The sequence below is a fragment of the Oenanthe melanoleuca genome, chromosome 1A, assembly GCF_029582105.1.
Source record: "Oenanthe melanoleuca isolate GR-GAL-2019-014 chromosome 1A, OMel1.0, whole genome shotgun sequence".
NCBI lineage: Eukaryota > Metazoa > Chordata > Aves > Passeriformes > Muscicapidae > Oenanthe > Oenanthe melanoleuca.
In genome coordinates this window covers 9,888,567-9,913,986 of record NC_079334.1, presented here as the reverse complement: position 1 = coordinate 9,913,986, position 25,420 = coordinate 9,888,567, and the positions used below count along the sequence as shown (strand labels likewise).

Genomic DNA, 25,420 nt, shown 5'->3' with positions numbered 1-25,420 from the left:
GTTCAGGCCCTAATTAGGTTGTGTGGCAGTCAGGAGTGCTGGAATTCTGACTAATCCTCTCTGAAACCAGTCAATCATAATTTTGTGGTGCTGCTTCAAGCAGAGCCATAGCACAGCTTATAATGCCCAACATTGCTTGTTTAAGGACAGCTTGTAGAAATATGAGCAGTTCATCCTGAGCCCCAGGAAATAATCCCCAGAATGCCTCAGACCCCAAATCCTGTAATTTAGGTATTGAAACCTTGAGTGGAACAATAGTGGAAGTAAGTTGACTGACTTGACTTCTCTGTATTCCTGGCCTAGATAGGTGTTAATGTTGATGGATTTGTGAATGTGCCTTCCTTTTGGTTACAGAGGAAAAGAGAGTTGCCCTTTTGTGGCTTCTGTGTACAAGGCTGCCAAGTTGGTAACTAGAAAGTCACAATTTTCTTCCATTCAGAGCTAATTCCACTCCTTGCAGATGTACTGCAGCAGACCTCTGTTGTTGTAGATGTATCTTCTATACTTCCAAATGGCATACACTTCCTTCTAGTCTCTTCCCTGTATTTTGGGGACTTATTTGTTGTAAAAGGGACAGTATTTCTCCACATGGATCTTTCACTAGTGTGGTATCCCTGGGCAGACCAGGTACTCAAGTTTGAGGACAAACCTCTCAATTCCTACTCCTCACTGGTGCTTCTTAATACGGCAGCAGCACTGAAAATGCAAGAAGTCAAATATTGAATGACCTATTTTCAAGGACCTGGGTATATCAAAGCCCTCAAAATTAAATTGAGTTGACTTTGGAATGTTCATTGTTGAATGTGTTGGGAAATCCATTAATAGAGACCATTAGATGCTTTGTAGCACAAACCTTTCAAAAGCCTTGGCCATTGTTAAGCATCTCACATACTAATCTTCCTTACAGCAAATAAACCATCCACAACACAGTCATGAAATTTGTATTAAAAACCACAGGAAAGCAAATTAAAAATTAACTCAGTGTTCTGTGTAGGCCAAGTTTTCCCTTCTCATGTTTACCTAATTTTGTTTAATTTCTGCCTTTCATGTCATTGTTATTTTAAACTTTTATCCCCGGTAATTAACCACGGTAAAGAAAAGTAAATGTAGATCTTGGAAGTTATGCTTGTGGGATCACATCACATCTTAAGATATTTACCACAAGCAACAAAAGAATTTCTTCTGTGCTTGTTTAGTCAAGCTTTTGTTCTGAAATTGTCACAGTTCTGTAAGTAGATGAGTTAATAGTTTTAATCTGTTTTGTTTCTTGTCATATAAAATACCCTCTAATGTAAGCTTGAAAGAATATGAGGTTACAGGCAGGTGTATTTATTTGATGGGTTTTATTTCCTTAGATTGTTTTATGCAATTAATAGTCTTCTGAAAGACAGCCTGCATGAATCAGATGTGTGTTCCCTTTATAGAAATGAACTTCAAGATGAAAAGTTCTTCCCAGCCTATGCTGTAGTAAGAGTTTTGTCCATCAGTTTTCAATGAAAGGTGGTGGGATTTTTTCAGTTTTCAGAATGTAAGAACAGATGGATTTTCAAAGCATGGAATATGTGGGATCCATTGGGTTTTCTTTCAAAAATATTTGTGTCAATAATGCACCTCTGAACTGAAAGATTACCCTCTAATAAACAGAGGAAATTTTAAAGGATTTAATTACAAAAGAAGTTAATCTAGAATCAGGATATCTTTTTTTAGACATAGTTTATCCCTAGTGAGGGAAAGCTCTGAAATGTGGCCAGTTCTCAGCTCTTTAAAACATCAGCTTAGCTTATTAAGTTTCCAAGTTGACATCCTGGCTCAGAAAGGCCTGACACATGAATAAAAGGACAAATCCAAAATTTTGTTGCAAGGGCTTGTATTTCACTTCCAGCTTCTATGCTTGTTCATGTGCAAGTCACACTAGAATTCAAGTGAGCCTTGAATATAAAACAACATTGTTTTTTCTCATGGAGAGCTGGTGGCTGGAAAAGATTCCTAGGGATTTTACAGTAAAACAGTAGTTCTGTACAACAGTGATGCTACCATGGAAGTTTCACTACAGAATTCTTATAAAAGCAAAGTATAATCAAGTCTCATGCTTTCAGAGATCTGGCTATCAAAAATATGTTATCATTGATTAAATGGCCTTTACATTTTGAAAGCACTTATAAAAATTGCAAAGAATCTCTTCCTCCCCTTCTAGTAAGGATGAATTGTGTATGTGTTTCTGACCATAGAATAACAAATACAGTGGTAAATATTATAAAAATAGGAAGGTTAATAGGGGATTAAGAGTTAGTTTGCAGTTTGTTTCTGTCAGGAGTCTCTGAGAACAGTGTTTTGTGGAAAAGTAATCCTTTGCACTTGCATACCAGTAAAACTGAGCTACCTAGATAAACCCAGCACTGTATTCAAACTGTAACTTGTTGATCCTTACTGGTATGGATCAACACAGTTTCACCTACAAGCAATCAAATATTAATTTTTTATATCACTGCAAAAAATATATTACCCCTTCATTACATTTAACCCCCCATATTCCATAGCACCTAAATGGATATGTTTCATTTGCACTAAAATAGCAGACTCACCTGGAAATAACCCAGTCATGAAAATGTGCAGTATTTTGGACTGAAGTGAGTAAGTGGAATTCTTTTGAAAAAGGCATTTTTAATAGTTTTATTTGCATCATCTCTGTCTTAGATAATAGCTGAATTAAAACACAGCAAGTCAAATACTGCATTTTATTGAGTTAATGTACCTTTTCCACGGGTCAGGAATGAATTTGCAATTGTGTCCTCTGCTCTGTTTTGTCATTCAGCAATTGGTTAATTGCATTTCACCCTTAAATTAAGTAATTGGAAGTAATTAAATGGTGGAGATTGAATGCTGAATTAGATGAATCATTGACTAAAGCTATAAAGCTTAAAAATTCAAAAGTACTATTGCTGTATTTAATACAGTTCACATGTTTGAAGCAGTGTGGTAACTTCTCATTAGTAACTTTTATTTTTAAAGATCACTTGTTTTGGTCATCCTGACTCAGCAATTTTGAAGTAAAGAGAAGAGGTTTGATGTACAGGCTTCCATTTAGCTACTTGAACAAGCCAGTGATGCTTGAGTGGGATATTCTTTTGGATTGACTAAGGCTTTTGTTACAGTGATTTTAAGAAACATTCTAAAACATAACCCAGCAACGTTTCCACCATGATTTGTATTTCATACTGATATTACATATGAGTAGGTTTAACATTTTCAAACAATGCTGTGCATCTCAGAAGCCTGTGCTTTGCATGGGTCAGAATTTCTTTTAAATTTATTTTTTTCAGAAGAGCTAGGAGAGGATAATGACCTCTGCTTAGTTTCTCGTGGTGCCTCTATTCTGACTGGCTTTTTCCTATAATAAAAAGAGGGAGTTGAAAGAAAAGGGTTTGGCATTTTGTTACTCTTAGGGAATTTGGGAAGGATTGGGGGTAACAGTCTCTATTTAATTCAAGAGGGTTTCTCCTAGATTCTAGCTTCTGGCTATACAATAAATTCTGTCTGGGCAAGTGGCTGTGGTTTCTATTGCCAGCAGAATGAACACATTAGGTTTGTATTAAAAATAGGCTGGGGTGTCTGTGTTACACTTTTGGCAAAACTGTAGTTATTGCACTTTTGCTTTTGAGTATGAGGAGGATGTTAGAGATAATCTGGTACTCAATACATCACACACTGTAGAAGAACAGGATGAAGTGTTGAGATCATTTGTAGTTTTAAGCTTTTCTTCTCACATTGGGCACAGTGCAGCTTTTCAGGCCCTGCTCTGTGCACAGGAATGCTGTTCTCCAGGATTCCCCCCACACAGGTAGTGTGCTGTCAGTCCCAGGACTACTGGAATACTCTGACCAGTGCTAAAACATGTAATAGATGTGTATTCCCTTAAGAACCCCCCAGGGTAATCATGCATCTTATTATGAAATTTAGATTTACTTTCAGTTCAAAGTCTTCTAAACTTATTCCAATCTATGAAACTTAAAGCTAAGGTTAATTCTTTATCTGAGCTCAAACAGAGGTTCAGAGTAATTTACTTACTTTACCTAGTTTAACTTAAGAATATTTTGTACAGTCATTTAGATGTGTGAAGGTTTTTATAATGATTTGAGGAAATAATGTTTTTTTCTGTGATTTTTTTGATGCATCATATATCAAACTAAAATGAAGATTCTATAGAGAGCTTAAGAGATTTCAGCCTCCTTGTTCTGTCAGAAGCCACCACGACATTTTAGTATTTAAGGAAAAGCAGGATCAATTCTCTGACAGTTTTTTTGGGTTAGTAGAGATATCACAAAGTGGGAAAGAAGCCAGGTTGGATGGGGCTCTGGGCCACCTTGTCTAGTGGAAGGTATTCCTGCCAAGCAGGGACTACATGATCTTTAAAGTCCCTTCCACTCTTAAAATCCTGTGATCCTATGATTCTATGATAACCCTTCCCAACCAGTGTCAAGGAAGTTCATTGCACAATATATAGAAGGAAAAATTAATTGACAAGAGCACTCACACTGAAATCCTACCCTTGGCTTCATGCAACAGATGCCATTGGCTCCATTCTGCTGTAACCTTACTTGAAATGATTCCATTAAAAGGAGACTGGTTCAAGAATGCCTGCTTGGTATTAGATCACTGGCCATAGATTTATGGAATGTCAGCCCAGCAGCATAATTAATAACTCCTCCTTAACTAATTAAGGAAGAAAGTAATGTTACAGCAGAGATAAGAGAATTTGCCCAGAATAGCAATTAATTGGAAGAGTTCTAGTGTCATTGTAGTTGTAACTATAAGATTAGAGATACTGATGATCAAGAAGCCAAATGTGTGTTTCAGTTTAGCAAATGAGCTAATTGGTAAATGAAATTTTTGTAAATTATTTAATATGAGTAGTTGATTATCTTGAAATTTACTAGAGCTTTGGATGGGTATCACACATCTGTGCTGAGATTTTTCTCTCTTTCTCCTTACTTGGCCAACTAGTGGAACAGTCAAATACAGCATCAGCCCTGTGGTGCTATTTAAACTGGGTTAATAGTGTGTATGACAGAAAATTAAGGCTTTTGTTTCTGAATGTGGAATTTTATGTATTTTCTAAAGAAAAATATTAATAATAAATTAATTACAAAAATTTAACAGCCTTTACATGCCATCCAATGAATAGTAATTATTTTCTGGAAAACTGAAAGTTCTTTATACCATTTAATATGATTTTAATAGTTGCCAGTGAAGTTTGCAAAGTGCATAAGGTGACTCAACCCTTGGCATGAGCAAGAAACTGTCTGAGAAATGCCATGGAAGCCTAATGACCATTCTGTTACTGTGTTCCCAAAAAACAGAATTATTTTATTTTCTTTTGTACCAGTTACATGAAACATTTATTGCTACAATAGTTTAGGCCAAAAAAAAGAGCCCAAAGCACAAGGTCCAGGCTTAATTTTTGCCAGTGATATGTGGCTATTCTAATTTATGCAGAGTATAAATACTCATGTACAGAAGTTACACTTCTTTGAGAGTTCAGTTTTTCTGAGTGCTTGAACTTCTATGAGTAAAATAATTTAATTTAGTTAGAAATAAATTGGCTTTTTTGAAAGTAAACTTACAGTTTACTAAATTCCCTGCAAACACCAGTAAATGTATCCTTACACTTTGATTAAGCACAAGTTTTAACCTTTTTAATCACTGAACTTGTGCTGAGAACTGCTGCCATGCTATAACATTACTGAAGAACAGTGATTTTGGCAAAAGAGGAGAGTTAGTGGAAAATTTGGAAATGTAGTTAAAAAATTGTCTGAAGATTTTTATCTTTTTTATACATTCTTGGGTTTTTCTAAAAGCATTCCAAATTTTATTTGATGTGTATGTTATGTTCCATGAAGCAAACATATCTCTAAAATATAAAGATTGTTTGAAAGATGGTTTGTTTTTTTTTTTGTCTGCATTTGGGCCAAAGGTCTGTTTTCTGTAAAAGTCATGTCTGTTTTAACTTACCCAGTCATTTTGACTACTTCAGTATATTGATTGCTATTTAAGAATAGTTTGGTACACTGTATATAAATAGCCTGATGAATATTTGGAAAGTGACATAAAGACTTTATACTATCAGGGAAAAAACTTAAATCACATAAGCCAAGTAAATGTTTAGTTACCATCATTGTTTAGGGAAACCTGAGTGTAATTCTCCAAATGATAACTTGGTTTCTTCACGCATGTTCAAGTTTTTTATTTCTCTTTGTGCATTCAGGGGTTCTGCAGGGCTTAGCCAAGCATGTGTGAGTTCAGGCATGTGCACAAACACACTCACAGCTCCTGCTCCCATCAGCTGTTTGCTACTGCCTTGGTACTTTGACTTTCCACACTTTGACTTCCCTGTTTCACATTCAAGTGTGAACATCCTGGGGGTGGGGGCATTCTTTTATGTTTTATGTTACTCAGAATTTCCATCTGCTTTTACTTGACTTGTGGTTGTGAAGATCATGCTTGGCCCATGGGATCTTGCACAGTGCCGAGAGGATGTGGAGTTTTGTCAGCCAGGGAAATATGTCTGGCTTTTTTTTTTTTTTTTTTCCCTCCTCTTCAGCAGCTTTCATATTCTCCTCTTCTTGTGTGGTCTCACAAAACTGAGTATATTTAACAGAAATTCTCTCTATCTTCTGTATGCTGCTGTCTTTTAGGCAGACTGTATAAGAAATCTGAGATTCAAAAAATGTTAGTCATGACTGAAAACAAGGTAGTGTTACATAGAAAGGTACTTTAATCGTTGCACATTCCAGATTTATAACAGCATTCCACATTCTGGTTGTAGATGAGTCTTAGTGGATCTGCAGTTACCAATAAACATCCCAGTTATATCTTTGTTGAGTATTTTGTGCCCTTTTGCAGGCATTGCTACAATCTACAGTTCAGCAGCAAGAAGTAGCTATTGAAAAGCAGTATATATTAACCATTGAAAAACACTCTCACAAATGTGAAGAGCTCCTTGATGCTCAGGTATGGATGTGCACATGAAAGAATTTCCATTATTTTCTTTTATTTCAACTCTTTCCTGTTTGAAAAAAATATTAAGATATATGATCCCTGAAGAAAATGATCCATCTCTTGCCTTATTTCCTCAGCATACCACTAAAAAAAGGGCAAGATAAATAAGGACTCTTCATCTGTTGGGATGACAATGTTCTATAACACTGGAGCCTGCTTAGAACAGATTCAAGGAGAGTGTAGCACTGAGAAAAAGTCTCAGAGCAACTTAATACTTACTTCTTAACAACTGCCATTTTCTGTGGTCTTGGAGAAACCCTTCAGTTATTTTTAATTTATGTAGTTCAATGCAGGATTTGATTGTGTGGGATTTGCATTAATTTTTGGTCCAAATTTTGAGATGGTTCTTAGATGGTGGACAAAAACATGTGTTGTCCACTCCTATTTTTATTTCATAGAAATCTTACCTAAAAATAAAAAGCTGTGAGGAGTTATATTATATACACATACATATATGTATCTGTGTGTATATATATAGATATATATATAGATATATAGATATTATATAACTCCTCACAGCTTTTTATTTTTGAGCCAATTTAGGTCGTAAATGTAAATATATGTACCTATATCTATATGTAGATATAGATATATACATTAATGGCCTAAACTGGTTCATTTAGCATGACTTGAGTAATAGTCAGACACTGCACAGGAAGCATTTGAGATCAGAGCAATTAGTGATCAGTATCTGAACAGTGTCAGCCTGGTTTGTTCCCAATAAGATCTGAGTTTGACTGAAGTACAGCTCTTGAATCAAAATAATACTGACCATGAGCACAGAAGTTTAAACACCAAGAATTTGTTAACAGCCCCCTGGAGTAGTTTATATTGCAACTAAATTACCTTTTAAGTAATATAAGCAACAATTCTTCAAAAAGTACAAAGGATAATTTTTTTTTTTTTACATTTTTGTGGAGTATCTTAGACCTAAATACATCAAAGGTCCCCTTGAAGGACTCCACCATGTCCAGAAGTGTTTTATGACCATTTGGCTGCTCTGACCATATCAATTAACACCTAGTGCAAAGTGTGTTAAATATATAAGCATCTGTGTAAACAGTATGAAGGAAAGATGTAATAATGTCAAGAAGTTGATTGCATCATGAGTGAGGTTATTGCACAGAATTGCAGTTATTTAATATTTGCTATAAATCTCTAAGAGCAAGTAAAAGTGAATTAAAAAAAAAAAAAAGTTTTGTGTTTTTGAAATGAACATCTTGTTTGCTAACTTGATATCACTTTCTGAATGATAAAAAGGAATTAACTTCATGAAATACAGAAATGTGAGAGGAAGATTTTTTGAGATTATTCTTACAGACTGAGCAATAATTTGCACCTGTGATCAGTCAGATTTGCATCAGAGCCTCAAAAATGGGACAGAAATGTGGAAACACGTTGAAGATATTCAGATTAACCTGAGAAGAACCTAACAATGTAAAGAACTGCTCATGGGACAGGAGAGTGGTTATGACAAACACAGTGCACAGTTCACATCATGTCTGCATTTAACACCCCCTTTGCATCTCAGAAAAAGTGTAAATTTTGTTCACTGACTTCCAAGTAATTTCTCATTCAATACAATCGAGATTTTTCACCTCTAATTGTAATATACAACTGGGATTTTGAAGCCTAATCAAATATACAAGTGTGGGTGCTTGTGGTTGAGCTATCAGGTTTAATTAAATATGATTTATACTGGCAGATTTTATTCACTCATTAAATTTTGTTGAAAGATCTGAGAAATGGGTAGTATGTTTTTATTCTCGTTGAACACATCTATTCTTAAATGTATGGGTTTGTGTTTATTTTCACACTTCTTTTCCTTCAAAAGATTTTTCTGTGTGCTAACAGTTGAGTTGATGAAATTACTGCTGATATTTATACACAGATTTCATTGTTGTTTTGTGTTGTGGGATTGTACATGCATGGCCACCTTTACATGGAGATTTATGAGTGTTTGTATCACTGCAAAGAATTTTTTTGGTGCAGCAGGAGTTGCACAGTGCAAGTATATACTCAACATAAAAATCACTTTTTTTTTGTTCCCTTCTAATATTCTTGCCTTACAAGCAGTATTCTCCTTCAAAGTTTTAAGCCTATGTAAAACTGTCAAACCATGTGGGGTTTTTGTGCTTGTTTGCCATTCCTTTTAAATTTTCTGCTGTTTTATTTCCAGTTCCACACAGTCAAGATTATCTCATGATAACCTTTCTCATGCTTTCTACTTACTCCCGTTTCCCCCTTAAATTCCCGTGCCCCTCCCTCACAAAAGTGTCTTTGAGATGGAGGAAAGGTAGTTTTTCTCTGTTTGTCTTTAACCTTTTGTTAGAGTTTATTGAAGTTTCTGATATTGAAGCTTAGTTTTATTTGGTGGTGATGCAGGTTAAAATCCTGTCCAGAGAGGCGCCATCCTCTGATAATGTTCAGTGTACAGTGCTGCCTTTTCCAGGATGGGGAAAGAAATGAAAGACCTTATTTGCATGGTTCTATCTATTTCCAGCTGTAAAAATCCCTGCAGTTGATATTTGATGGTCAGCAAACTGGCTTGCTGTAGGCAGCATCCTGGGTGATGGTCACTGGAATGGTTCCTTCCCAGGGCAGCCTCTAGGGTTTCTCCAAGGAAATACACTCCCATAGCCAGAGTGGTGTGGGGAGCAGGGGAGGGGGAGGTTCTGCTCCTCTGCCCCCCTACTCAGGTGAGACCTCACCTGCAGAGCTCCTCCAGCCCTGGGATCCCAGCACAGGAAGGACAGGGAGCTGCTGCAGCCAGAGCAGGGACACCCAGGGGTCAGAGGGATGGAGCAGCTCTGCTGGGAGGAAAGGCTGAGGGAATTGGGATTGTTCAGCCTGGAGAGGAGAAGCTTTGGGGTGACCTCACTGTGGCCTTGCAGTGCCTGAAGGGAGCCACAGGGAAGATGGAGAGAGACTCTTGACAAGGGCCTGGAGTGACAGGACAAGGGGCAGTGGGTTCACACTGACACAGAGCAGGGTTAGATTGGGAAGGAATTGTTCCCTGTGAGGGTGCTGAGGCCCTGGCACAGGTTTCCCAGAGCAGCTGTGGCTGCCCCATCCCTGGAAGTGTTCCAGGCCAGGCTGGATGGGGCTGTGAGCAACCTGGGATAGTGGAAGTGTCCCTGCCCATGGCAGGGGGATGGAACCAGATGACCTCCAAGGTCCCTTCCAACCCAAACCATTCTGTGATTCCATGGTATGAACATTTCAAAAAGCAAACCAGACATTCTTGTGGCACATTCAGGGGCACCAGTGTCATGGTGTCCTCCATCAATGAACAGGACAAAGAAGAACTGGTTTTCTCTGTGCCAGAAACCAGTCATGCCATCTACTGAATATTTAGGAGAACTATGCTTGTCAGTTTTACTTTTCTAGAATTTGATGATATGAGAAAATGTCAGTAGAAAACATAACAGTTCTTTACAAGTTCGAAAATCAGAAATTTCATCCTTGTCTTTTTCTGAGACACAAACCTTTGATGTTGCCTTCTGAAAATGAACACCAGCTGTGATTTTTTTTTACTCACGTGCTGTGTGAGAATATATACTGAAAAACATAATCAACAAACTTTTGAATAGCTTTTTTTTAATACTCAGAATTGCTGAATATTAAAATTACTCTGTAATTTTGCTATTCAACAGTAAAGCAATTCTATTACTTGAATTATTATTACTATTCAGTCAAATACTATTACTATTCAATCAAAGCAGATGGTGTTAAAATGTGCCTATAGCAAGGTACATTTTTTATTCTTAAAACAGTCAATGATCTGTGTATTTAGGTACTATAAAATCTTAAATACCTACAGCAGTTATTTTTCATAATACATTTCTGGCTCACATTTGTACATGTACGTACAAAATGTCTCACATTTGTAGGTGCAACAGCATTTAAGAAAACTAGAGTTCCCCCCATGTCTCTAATGCTTTTTCCACTCTATCATGATGTTGGCTGTCATTTGTATGATAAACAGTAGTTCAGAAGTCTGTTGCATGAAATCTTTTGTCTCTTTGAGACTCAGTCAGAGAAGTACTGCTTTATCTTCAATATGAAAACAATTGTTGAAAGGTCAGTCAGAATAAAAGTTCCATTGGCTGGAGCTCATCTTTAAAAGTTGATGCTTTCAAGAACAGCCTGTGGACAAGCAGAAAACTGGTGGACAGTAGTCACAAACTTCTGGAATGTGATGGGTGTCTTATCTTCTCTGGTATTTGGATGGTTCATTTTGATGTGTTTTGCATAACTTTTAGTGAAAAGTACCAGTATGTGTCCTGAAAACTGCTAGAATGTCTAATGTAGGAAGTTCTTTTCTTTTACAGTAATCGTTTGTATGCCAGGGAAAATGGGAATTCAGGGAATTCAGATTCATAATCAGAAACTTAATTTCACAGGAGATACAATTTTCTTTGATTTCAAATAATTGCTTTTATGTCTACTCAAAATGTGCCTCTAATAATTCTTATTTTATGGACTTTGATTTTGCTTTTCTCCTCTTGTAAACAAAAGAGGCTCTGTGTTTTTCCCATCTGATGGTAGTAATTGTGGAATTTTTTTAATGCCTGATTTTGAAGGGACCATATGCAAAGTAGATTCTGAGAGTCTTGTGAATATTTGCATTTTTAGGAGACATTCACCAAATTTTTGCAGTGAGAGTAGTAATCCTGAAGACTTGCAGACTGAAAATACGAGCACTGCGGTGGGCATAACCTTTCTGGTTCAATAATTCCAACTATGATAGGTTTGGAAATTATTTTGAATACTTAGCATGTTCCCTTCTTCGGGCATTTCCTCTCAATTCCCAGAAATCTTGTAGTTTGCTGCTGTAGAAATATTTGTTTCTTCATTCCCTTCAAAACCAAGCTCTTCCAATCAGTACTTCCTGTTACATTTTCATGTAATTCACCTTCACATAATTCATCTAGTTGTGTCTTTTCAGGTCTGCTGCTCTTTTGCCAAGAGCAAAGTTACACTTTCTCAGAACTTACAAAATAACCAAGGATTGATTATAATCCTGTGGCAGATTTGGCAATTTTTTTCCTGAATTCCTGATACCTACTTCATTTCCATGTATATATAGAGAGAATCAAAATTAAAAGGGCAAGAATCAGCTTTTCCTGTGCCGGGATGGTTTTGATTTGTTTGCTTTCTTCTTTTTCCTGAATTCTGATTTTTTTTTTAGGATTTATCCTGCTTGAAGTGGGACCAGATATGATCCATTTGTGGGACCACTGTGGTCCCTTCCAGTTTGACCCATTCTGTGATTCTGCCATTCCATGAAAAAAAGTCTGATAACAGAAATCACTGTTTGGTGGTGCTTTTTTTAAATATAAACCCTTACCAGAACTCTCTAACCTGATTTCAATATGCCCACTCTCATATGCTACTTGGAGGTTGATTTTTGCAGTCCCTTTGCACTGTTAATTCAGCCAGGATACTTTTAGCATCTCCACCAAAAATCCTATTCGGAAATTGCATTTGCTTCCTTGGATTTGTCAAGTGGCACTTGAAAGTAGATTTTTAGAGTGATTTTTTTTTTTCTTTCTTTCTCTCTTTTGCTTATATAACTTGTTATCTTCAAACCTTCAATACTTGTTAGGAATTTATACCCTCAATTCTTGCTGATAATCTGAACAGCTAAGTAATATAGAATGATATTTCTCCTCAGTTATATTTCTGTCAGCTGTATTTGAAAAAAAAAAAATTGGTTTGTTCTGTTTTGCTGTCTTCCACTATTGAATATTTTGCTGTTTACATTGGTCATATTTTAGAAGTTCATTTCCTTTATTTCTTCCTGATAAATGGAGCAATTTGTGGAGAACTCATATGGGTTGGGAAATGAATTAGATCAAAAAATAAAAGAAGTAATTGATATCTTTTTATTATTGTCACATTTTTATAAAGTTGCTTATCTCTATATCCCCAGGAGTTGAAGTGTGTTGAGTTTTTAATGGTGTCTATTACTATGTATGCTTTCCAAGAAAAGTATTTTCATTATTAGATGCCTTTATAGATCTTTCTACTTTATTTATAAAAACAATGAAGTACTTAGGCAGCAAAATTTTTTAAACCTAATTTCATCCTCTGATGTGCCTCAAATGGTACTGCTTGTGCACTCACTGTATGCTGCTGAGTGAAACCCTGAGTACAAGGCTATCCTTAGTTATTTTATTACTGCTATTACAATTTTCCTTTATATTTACATTGTTTTAGCTTTTCTCATGTAATAATGTTTTGCTGATTCCCAAGCTGTCTCTTGGAAAAGCTTTGCTGCTTTGTTAGACACTTGGACCTCAAACTGGCAAAAAGATACAGTTCAACCATGCAGTAATAAGTTATAATTTGAGGAAGTGGAAATATGTACCAGATGTTGGAATTCTGCAGACAGATTTTCCACCTTGCACTGCCAAACACTTGAGATGCCACAGATAGTGAGGACAGTGCAAGAAACCAGTTGCAATTACCAGTTCTTGTCATTTGACATAGGCAGAGCTTAGCAGTGCTGAAGAAAAGTTGCAGTATAAGAGAAAATGCTGTTAAATGTAGACAGCCTTGTTTAGAGGAGCAGAAAACTGTTATTAGTATTTTAATAAGGTCGCCTCTTTCCTCAGGATAATATTTTGAATAGGATGTAGAAATGGGAATATTTTGATAACATTACAAAGTCATGATGTATTTTTGTTATGTCACCTTCCTCTCACATAGATAATAATGTTTCCCATGACCTGTGTTATTTCTTCCTACTGTTAGAACCCTTCATGAGAGACAGAGATACAAGTAGAACTTTGTGAGTTAAGAAAGTTTATTTTAAAATAGGTGACCACATTTGAAGTGTTGAATTCTTAAAAAGCCCCATCCAGTGATCTATTTTCTGTGCTGCTAAACAAAGTGCTGAAACATTTACTAAATGTTCCTGAGGATAATTTTTCCCAAGTCTTGAGGGAGAAGGATGATTCCATGTCCATATATTATGAAGGTACAAAAAAGCCCCAGTATTGCAGATGACATTGTGTTTTTCTCTATTAAAAAATTAACTACAATGCAGTTTCAAGATTAAAAAAATCAGTAGATACTGAAGACCATGAGAACTGGTCTTTCACTGTGGGTGAATTAGACATATGAATGTCTCAATATATTGTTTTTGATAATGATGGCTTTAAAAGAAGGTTCCAAGTATCATTTCTTTAGTGTGTGACAATTGTTTCCTCAGATCAATGATCTGTGGAATAGGGAAATTCCAATAACTTGTTGCAGTGACAATGCAAGGCCTCTTTTTAGTGTTAGGATAGTCATATTAACTTTGGTGATGTTCTTTGCTGTTTTACATTTGAATTATTATCCAACTACTTTTACATAAACTATGAATAGCAGCTAACAGAATAAATTAATCCCTGCTAAATTTGGTGATCCATGCATGATGATTTACTCAATATTGAGTAGGAACCAATCTGCAGAAACATAAGTTGGATGTCCATTACTATAGCAAAAGAAATGTACTTTTATTTGTGGATGAAATCCTATACACATTTCCTTTTAAGTGAAACAGTATAGGATTCAGAAAGAAACTATTTTTAAAAAAGCCTTTCAGTTCATGCAAGGCACCCATTTTTTTTTTGTTTGACTTTAAATTTGGAGTTTAGGATTAGGAATATGCAAGCAATTATAAGTGCACTTAGTTAAAATTAGTTATTGATGGCTTTAATGCATCATTTTAGCTGTAAAGGAGCTCATTTCATGCATTATTTCATTCACCCCAAGGTTGGTGTAATATCTTCTATTTAATCCTTCAAATGATGCTTACCTGAAAGAAAAATTTTGCAATTCTTCAGAAATAAATTTAATATATAAAAATAATAAAAAAGACTGACTAGTTACTAATGTGATTGAATCTGTTTACAATGTCTTCTCTGACTCACATTCCAGGAAAAAAAGAAAGATTTTTTTGATTTCTTTTTTACAGGAATCAAGAAAAACCACAGGACCTCTGTATTTATATTTGAATCTACATCAAACGATTTTCATTTGGAACCATTGCCTAGAGAACTTCTTGCAGGGAGGAAAACATTATAACCTATTTTTGAATGCCTTTTGTTTTTAGCTAATTTTCACAAGACTCTTCTTGACCCTCTCATGCTACTTTCCAGAGGGTAGGGTAGAAATACTAATGTTTCCCTCCACTGTGGAATACAACTTTTTAGAAAAGTTTAGGGGTTTTCTTCTATTTTGTTTGGAAATCTCTTTCCTATGTTTTACTGGGCCATCATGTCATGAGACAATTTGCAATTCAGAATTTCTACAGCTCAAAATTTTGCACTCTTCACCCTATACTCCCTGTCTGAGGAATAAAAGGAGGTAAATTACAGCTTTGTTGGAAAGAACAGTGAGAGTGCTAGGCTATGGAAATTGGGTAAAGTGATGTATTAATGAGCTGTAGTATTTATATATATAGATCTGAATATCTCTACATAGTGTTCAACTCTCTGCTGTGCCTTATAGATAAACACACAGTGTGAATGTGCAGCCTAATTTACCCTGGGTGAAGATTTCCCTGGTGCTCCAAAGTGCAGCTTTCACTGACATTTATTTTTGTCCCTCACTGATTCACTCACTGTATTTCCAGTTCTGTAGCCAACACTTTTTATCAGTTTCCATCTTTGCATTTCATTCTAGAAACTCAGTAAGGCATTTTATATATATATTTTGGATTCAAAGTTCCAACATTTAGACTGGCTTTTTACCTGTTTTCTGCTTCTTAGATTGTTGATTAATAAAAGAAACCATCGCCTCAACTTCTGTTTAAAACCCTCATGGGCCCTTGAAGGGTTAATTGCTTTTTTCCAAATTTAAAGCCTCTTATGTCTGTAAGTCACCATTCTAACTTTCACAGGAAACCTGGAAGACACCTGGTTACTTTTCACAGGACCATTAAGTCTGATGAACTCATTATCCTACTTACAGGAGACAGATTACTCTGCCTTGAAGGCTTTTATTAAGTTTACTTTTTGAAGCCTGGGCAGTGTGCTCTTGGCAGGCACAATTGCCAGGGGAAAGTGGCCTCTCCATTGCTTGGAAATTAGAGTTCAGTGTCTATATAGCTCAGAGTGGTACCTGAAGTCTCAAAGCTCTTCCATTATTCCTTTAATACTCTCTGAGAGAGAGGAACACGTTGATAACTTCTACGTGTGGAAACTGTGAATGCTAAATGAGTTTCATTCAACTCCCACCCTTTGTCTGGCTTTAATTCCTGGTGAGAAAGGGTTTGTGACATAAAGCTGCTTAGCTGTAGCCATTTAACTCAAGAGATAGGATCTTTAATTCTGCACTGGTCTATTATTCAGAGGCCTTTACTGTAGCTGAACAAAAATCTACAAGCCAAGATGAATTTAAAACTTCCTGTTATCTCCTGTTAGCTAAAAATACAGACACTTGAAAGCTCTCAAATGTGTAAGTGCTGAAGTGAAACTGTCACCTTCTGTTGGTTCTTAACCTTCAACTCCCTTTAATAAATTTGTCTGAGTGACCAGCTGAGGAAGCACTGATTGTATGTAAAGTTCACCATGAACATTTAGTACCAGGCTCCAAAGTCATTCTGTATGTCTGGAAATTTAATGTACCAAATGCTTCTCTATAATTTCTACTTAAAAGGATGTATGGATTATTTTAAAATCTGAAATTCAAACCTAGCTTCCCAAACTACAGAATAGTTCAAAAAGGGTTAGAATAGCTTGTGATGCAGAGCCATTTAAACTAACAGCTTAGAATTCTGTTGATACAATCATTAATAACTTTATTTGAATTAATGCTTTGTTGTTTTTTTTTTTTGTCCAAAGTCTGTCTGAATGCTGTCATTATACAGAAATAGCTAAGTTTTCTTTTTTGACAGAAGCCTTTTCTATCCATAATTTCTCAGATTTTCTGCTCAAGTGACATGCATAACCAAGATCCCTGAATATGCCTTCTGTGCTTCTGAAATAATAAATTTGGATGCATTCAAATGCCTTTTTTTCTAGAAAATGGATTAATAATACCACCAAGATCGCTCTACATCACTTTAGCTAGCACAGCTTTCCGGGACATTCCGTGCCTCTGTATGAGGACTGACACTGCTGTGGGGCATAGTACTGTGGAAGAAAAAACAAGACATTCTTGTTTAGTAATTAAATTACATATTAATTACATGCAGAATGGAAGCTTTCATGTTGTACCTATACTAATTATGTCATATGGGCTTTCTGGACTCAAGACCTGTTTGAGGGAGTTCACATAATATTTTATTCTGTTTTCTTCATTTCCATTTGCATATTTTTTTTCATATAATTTATGTAATATAATAGCTTAAGGTATGTTTCTCTCTGAAAAACAAGACTGACCAAATATGGATTCTGAAGCCAAACAAACACTTCTCCAAGGAATTTGTCTGGGACTAATACAAGAGAATTTGCTTTACTGGATTGTATGGACAGCTGTTGCAACATTTGTGATGATAAGTGATCTTTTGGAAGTTCAGAAATGAAGGTAGTCATCTATGGGAGGATTATTCCACATGAATAAGCATTTATATTGCAACAGGAAAGGACATACCAAACTATTCACAAAAGACTTACAGCATTGAAATTATAAATTCTGTATTTCCATGAGAAGTAGTGGTACTATTTAATGTAAAATAAGTCACATTGAATTATGACAGAAGTTATTAGTTTCTATTTTGAAAGCTAATGGGGTTTGTATTTGTATTTAGGAGTTTTATTTGTAAGAACATATAGAAAGAATTCTAAACATCCTTACAAACACCTCTGGTATCTTGAAAAATATGAACTAATACAATTCTTCATTAAGTTCTTGCTGAATTTCTGTGAATTCCATAAAATTCCAAATGCAATACCATATAGATTTTCTACTCTACCAAGGAAATAGGAGAGCCTATCTCAATCAGAATAATCCCACTGCAGTCACAGCAGCCTTCAGTTTTTTGGAATTGTTTACCTACTCGGCAACTTTTTTGTAGTTAGAGTAATTTCTGTAGATAAAGCTTTGCTTGTGATATCTGTATTTTTCAGGATTGCAGGTCACTGACAGGTTCATGAGAAGTTAAGGTTTAGATTATGTGAAGTACTGTGGTCATCAGAGTGTTTCATCACTGGGAGGACTGACATTGGTTTTCTCCACTGGCCATGTGTACATGTTCTATATTGTATTAATTTAAATATCTGCATTCCTGGACTTCCAGGATGGGCTTGGATGCTTTGCTATATGTACATGGAAAATAAAATTTTAAAACTCTTCTGTAGTTTGGAAGCTGAAAATTTTGGTCCCATAGAGAATGTATCAAAATACATTTGATAGCTGGTCTCTTGTGGCAACTTGAAATGTGGGTACAGGTAACCCAGAAATCTGGTGGACAGTCTTCATATAAAACCTGAAAATCTGGTGGTCAGAGTCAAGTTGGAATTCACTGCCTGCCAGGCTTAAACTAGAAAGTCTCATTTTACTAAACAAACTGACTTCCATTTTATTGCAGGTGCTTTCAAGATAGATGTGATTTTCTCTTAGGAACTCTCCTTAGAATCTCTTGTGCTGATTCTTGACAAGCAATATAAGGATTCAGTATTTTGCTTGACAGGATTAGTAAGCTCGGATCTGTCAAAATATTTGCATGTGTTTGTTTTTCTGTTGTGTCATTGTGAAATAACATATTTGTAATCTGTGCAGTTAGTCAAGTGAAGAGTCATGGAGACCATTTAACTAATAAAATCCATTTATTGTTTCACTTTTGAGTTAGTGGGAAAATGTAATTTCTGTAAGCGCCCTGATAGTTAAAGCTAATGTCTGAAAACACAAGAAAAGTGAGTTACACATCATCAAATATAAACATGATGTGAATTTTGCTACTCCTTCCACAGGTGTTTTCCATTAGAATATGTCTGCCACATTCAGACCTATTTTAAGTAAATTCACAAGGAAATGCCTCTTTAAGTGTTTATCCTGGAAGGGCAGATACATGTTTTACTTTATAAAGCTGTCTAAAAGTTTTCTATTCTTCAAAAGAAAAAATATTTTTCAGAACATAGTATTGCAGTTTGGTAATGTATTTCTAGCTACCATTAGAGACACTTGAAATTAAAACATAGTAAAATTTGTGAAACAGAAATTACTGTTTCTTAGATATGCTGGTGAAAGGGAAATTTGCCTACTTAACTGTTTGTGTAAAAAATTTACATTTGTTATATACATTTGTATTAATATAACACTATACTGTAACACTTTCCTCTTGGTGATCTTGTAAAATGTTATTGCCTTGATAGTGGACTTTCAGGTTATAATAGATCATCTCTTAAATAACTTGTAAAAAAATGTACTGACTTGCTAGCAATTATATCACAAGAAATACATAGCATCAATAATTTCCAGCAGTAATTTTTGGTCTTGGGAAACAGCTTTGCTCTTATTGACAAAACCCACATCCTGCAAATTCTTTACTTGATACAGAGAAAAAAAAACTGGATTGTGATTATGAACAGTTCTATACCTGCATATAGAATATATGGTCACTTCAGAGTTCATTCTTTCCCTGAAAAAATGTTTAGAATGACAAGAAATTGACAAGAAAACAGCATTCTCACTTGTTCACATTTCCTGGCTCTGGAGGGTTGTGGTATCACAAATGGTTGAAAGAAATGCATTTGCTGTCTACTCTCTGTATATACAACTGAGGCAGTGCAAGACTGATTTAAATTCTGCAACTGTTTAAATGAAATGAAATGTGGTGTTGCTTAGACCATCTTCATCAATTGTGTAAGTGTTGCTTTTACATAGTGATTCATTTTTCAACTTTTTTCCCAATACTTTTTAGACTGGAAGGAAACCTTTATTATTCAGGAGACTAAATATTTCTTATTATTGTAATTTTTTCCATGACATGAAATTACTTAAAGGAGGGCTGTGAATGTAATTTAACTGAATCTACATTTTAAATAATTTTGTGAGTAACTGACAAGTCTGAGTGTCTTGGATTAATTCTTTTTGTCTGTTTTACTTGCTGGCTGTGGTTACCAAAATATGAATGTTTTCTCCCAATAGCATCAGCGACTCCTTGACATTTTGGAAGCAGAAAAGGAAGTGTTATCAGAAAAGATAGAAGAAGCTATGATGCAGCAGTCACAAAAGCACAAGGTATTGCTTTTGTTTACCAAAACATAAGAGATCAGAATCATGGATTTTATTGGGAATGATCCTGTCACAAATACTGACAGGAAGAGGAAGCATCCTTTAGCAATTTGTCTGTTTGAAATGATTTTAGCCACTCCTGTTTTGTCTCTTGTAGTTTAATTTTTCATAACATTTGCAGGAAGCGCTGGACAAATGTTTGGATGAAGAAAGGCAGAGAAGCAAGGAGGCTCTGGCAGCTGCTGCTAAGGTATCTCTCATTAATAAGTGGATGTGCAATGGATTCCATGTGTGTCATTAGAAATGCCAAGTTCAGACACTCACTTTTGTTTTTCATAACTATATTTATCAAGCTCTGTGTTCTCATTTTTGTTTAGAAGAAGCTGGTTCTACTGAAAATGAACATACCTGCTATATCCCATGCCTTGGTGCAGAGATACAGCTTCCTTCTCTTGGACAACAGCCTCTGAATTGTTTATAACAAGAAGTCACAATATTGCAGTTCAGTTGTTGCTGCTACCTAAATATCTGTTTTTGTGGTGTTTCGACATCAGTGCATCTTGATTTGAAGAGCTGGGTAGCAGAATCAACTGATGATCTTAATGAGACAATTAACATCATGTCTTATTTAACTTTCATTGAATATGGTCATCTTCAATGAGGAGAGAACTATTCTTAAAATCATATACAAACAGAGACAGTTTAACAGGTTTTGAATTATTTTATATAAACTGATGTTTGGCTAAAAGTGATTATTCAGTTTTTAAATATGATTTCTCCTGTCTATTTCATTAGTAAGTTCATTGGTGTTAGGGCAATAATTTTGTAAATGTTAAGCTGGAATCAATTTTTGATACTGATGTAGGATCAGTATTAAAAATTAATTCTACAGAAGATCAGTTGCATGTAATAATCTGAGGATGCTAGTGGTGTGTATTACCTAGCAGAGTTCATCAGGCTGTATTATAATTTTCTGTATGTCTTTTTAGTGTAGTATATGTACACTCACTGAGCACCTCAATGAATAACATTCAGTAGTACCACAAACATTTCTTAGGTTGATATCTACAGGAAAATGTGTGTATAATAAAGCATCCTAATTTAATTATTATATTTTTAATATCTAAGTGGAAAATCAAGTCCCAGTGAATTGAAAGAAGCAGCTTTAGTTGGGAGTGTAGGTATCTGATGAATACAATATTTTTTTGCTTTTTATGACTTGATTTGACCAGTTCCATATCACCTCCAAGGGACATAGGAATGGCCTATAAGCTTATTAAAACTGAGGGATTTGTGATTAAGTTTTGTCAGCCCATGTTTGCTTGTTTTGAACTTCAGTTTGCCATTATTCATTTTTAGATATTATGCAGTGGTTGTCCTGCTGATAAATATATTTGTGTGGCTACACATATGTGGGGCTGCTGCCTTCAAATTCTCAGTGATTTCAGATAATGGTTGAATAAAATGACTGGGGGAAGAAACAAAAACAGTAATTCTTGCAGCATGGCTGAGGAGCTTTGGGAGGGAAGGCACGTTTGTGTATTGGCTAATTTTCTACAGAAGATGCTGGGACAGTTTTTGCACTTCAGATATTTGTAAATAAGAGCAGGAGTATCTCTTACATGGGAATATCAAGGGAGGCCCATGATGTGCCTAATCTTGCATGGGTTTTGCTGTTATTGTTTTGGTTTGGTTTGGGGTTTTGGGGTTTTTTTATGTATGTGTGTGTGTTAAGCAAACCAGTCATTGCCCAGAGGTAATACCTGCTTGGTAGCACCATAAGTTAAATTTGCCTTCACAGTTCAGAAGTGAAAATATTCACATCCCATATCTTGTCAGCTTGTAGACCTCATTAGAAGAAGGTGATATATATGAGTTAGTCATTCAGGCTGGGTGTGTTGCTCATCTAATTGTGCCTGATCTGTTTCTCAGGCTGAAAAACAAGTAATGCAGGAAGCTGTTCTGAAAGCAGTAGAGGAGGAGAGGAGAAATATGGAGAAGATTCATGCAGAAGAAAGAAAACTCTGGGAAGCAGAACGTGATAGTCACAGAGAGAAGATTGCCCAGGCTGTTTCAGAAGCCATGCAAGAGCAAAGAAAGCAGAATCAGGTTAGTATGCTTTACCCTTCCATGCACCTGCTTTGTATATTTTTGTTTTTACTTTTGAATGTCTTCTGTTGTTGTGGTAGAATTTCCTGTGACATCTGTCACTCAGTTGATATTTGCAATGCACAGCAAGCAGTTTATCTTCACCTAGATTGTGTGTATGGAGAGAAGCTGGCACATACAGAACAAAATTCCTGTGACCTTTAGAGGTATATGTATTGAAATTATATAAATCATGCCTGGTTTTGTCCTCTGACTTCAAAAGGAGCCCAGGATGAGCAGCTCAGAGAGTGGCATTTATGCTATAAACAATTTAGATGACTTCCATACCTGTGGGAGATTAAAGGTGTTGCATTTGTTCCTTGTAGAACAGGTACAAAATAAGGAGGAGGGTTATAAAAACTGGAAACTTAAACCAGTAATGAACCAGAAATGTTTCTAGAGTTAATCATTGGAGAGGTGCTTCTATAACAGTAATTGTATGTCACTTAACATAAATTGAGAGGGAAAATCCCAACAGTGCTTTTAACATTTTTACAAATTAAATATGTTATAAGAGCAATTAAATTACTCTTCCAAAAGCTGAATTTTGTGGTCTGTGATGTTGGAAATATTTGGAGGAGCAGCCTGTGAATTCAGTGATTTCTTGGTGACATATTTGAATGTTACAGTCTTCAGAAATTTAAGGAGTATATATTTAATTAGTGCATTAGAATTTGATATTGTTGTATTTTTATTTTTTTTAATGTGCTGCATAAGTAAACAAAACCCAAAACATAAGAATGAGAAGTAAAATAAATGTACACTTTGGAAACAGACACCATTTCCCTTTCCAGTGTTAAGATTAATAACCTCATATAATACCTAATCAGCTACCAAAAAAAAAAACGTTGGTGCTATGCCATTAGCGTACTCTGTATTGCCTAAATTCCTAATGTAAATAGAATTATTCATTTTTTTTATATCTTCTTTATTTCTTTTAAATGTTAAGTGTCAAATGGAGAAATGTCGATTCTCAAGACTTTCAGTGAGCCTTCAGGCAGTCAAATTCTTCTTCAGAAGAATAAACAGCTGAGTTCAAAGCTGAATTCAAGCTGAGAACAACTGCTTGGCCTTTAGTTAGATAAAAATCATCCAGACAATCCAGAATGAGAACTAGCACCAGTGGTGTAGAGAATCTGTTCCTGGAAGGGAGAGTTGTAAAGTGCTTATTTATTGGACTAAAGGCAGCAATTTTACAGCTTGTGGAACATGAAGAGATTAGTAGGAGGAGGACCATGGTATTGAAGTTTGAGAAGGGTTTTTGGTGAAAGAGTCCCATGGCTGGGAGCTGGAGCTCAGCCAGGGTTCTGTATTTATGGGTTTGAGGGGCACTGGGTGTCCCAGGTGTAGAAGAAATGTGCACTAAGCTGGGGTGGCAGCTTGGGCAGGTTTGCCTTCACTCTGCAGGATACTGCCAACTCTCTCATGGGTGATGTTGCCTTTGAAGTTGTCACAAGACAGGATGACATTAGAAGTAGTTTACTGTTGAAGGATATATTCTTTGATAAAGTCCTAAATACACTGCCATGTCAGCATTTCCCTGAGGAAGCAATTCAGGCCTCTCCAAGGGACAGGTTTTTCCACTCAATCTTCTTTTAGATCAAGTAGTTCCCATTGTGGAAGTACCTAGTGATGTACTTTGTGATGGTGAGCAGCACTGAGGTGTTGGAGGCTCTTGTGATTAATTCTGCTGTAAATATCTTGCACTTTATGTAGTCCCTTAGTAGTGTCATTAGTTAATTCTGTGTTTTAAAATACCAAACAGCTCTGACAACTTTTATTGTAACAGGAATAATTTATCTTATTTGGTTATAACATGATTAATTCACCTTCATGTCAGGTTCATTTTTCAAATACCTAATCTATTTTTAATTAAGGAAAAATGCAGATTTTTCTTGAGATTTCCAAAATTCTATCACATATATCTATGGTATATATGAAGTTACACTCTTTATTCTCTAATTAATGAGTACAAATTCCCTGGGGAGGATGGACTTTCATGGAGAAATTGGTTTCTTGGAGAAATTTTCCTTTCTTCCTATGCCAATAACTTGCATATCTCCTTTAGGCCATTGCAATTATAAAGACACACTAAAATTTTCTGTCAACAAAAGTCCTGCAGAGCTGATGTGCCAAACGATAACTTATATGTGGTGTCAGATACAGCTTTGGTTTAACAATGAAAAACACTTGGGCCTACAAGGCACTACATGTGTGGGCATTATTTTTTTCTGTGTAGAGCCTTCCACATAGAGTTGTTTCTTATTTATGTTTTGTTTTCTGTAAGATATGTCTTACAAAAGCTATAAATCTTGACTCTCTTGCAGTTATTGTTTAGGCAATATATTAAGTCAGCTCTGTAATGGCCAAGATTTAAACACAGAGTCTAACATTTTAGACAATGAAATGTAAAAAGTCCTAGAATAAAATTTTATTTTGCTGTAAATTATTTCAAAGGAATTTGCTTTATTGGTTTGGACTAAAAAGAAATTAAGCATAGTATTAAAGAGAAGGAGTTTTCCTTCACTGATGCAGTGAGTCTGTGAAATGGGAAGATCACAAAGGGTCAGTCAAGTCTCCTGTAAATAGAGGAGGTAGAGTGGCTTACAGCCAAAGTGCCCACAAATAACTCTAGGTATAGTGAATGGAAAAATTCAAAACCATTGAAGATTTTATTATTTTCTTCGAGATGCAAGCCCATAGAGAAAAAAGCATTTTCACCTGCGTGGTGTGAGAGTTGATAAAAGACATATTTTAAAAACTGTAGTACCACTGTGTAGCTGTAAAGCATTTAAATTATGAAAATGAAGGAAAATAAATTTCCATGTCAAAGTGGAGTGAATTTGTTGGCTTTTCCTTTATCTTCTGGACTGGAGAAACATGATTAAGAGCTTTGATTCATTGGTTCAAAAGATTAATTTTTCATCCATTAATTTTCTTTATTAAAATAAAAGATGTTGTTTTTTCCCTCCAATTTTTAAACACGTGCACTAGAAGTTATATGGCTCTATATGAGAAAGAAAATGTAAAAAAACATTTA

General features: G+C 35.6%; 1 protein-coding gene across 2 annotated transcripts in view; it reads left to right on the top strand.

Annotated features, from left to right (window-relative positions):
- The window catches only part of CCDC91 (coiled-coil domain containing 91), a 114,004-nt gene that overhangs the window by 54,838 nt on the left and 33,746 nt on the right, over positions 1–25,420 (top strand). For both annotated transcript variants that reach the window (XM_056481895.1, XM_056481893.1), the window contains 4 exons: positions 6,901–7,008; positions 20,146–20,238; positions 20,414–20,482; positions 22,165–22,341. In XM_056481895.1, coding sequence (XP_056337870.1) covers positions 6,901–7,008; positions 20,146–20,238; positions 20,414–20,482; positions 22,165–22,341 — 447 coding nt within the window. The remainder of the gene's footprint in view (positions 1–6,900; positions 7,009–20,145; positions 20,239–20,413; positions 20,483–22,164; positions 22,342–25,420) is intronic.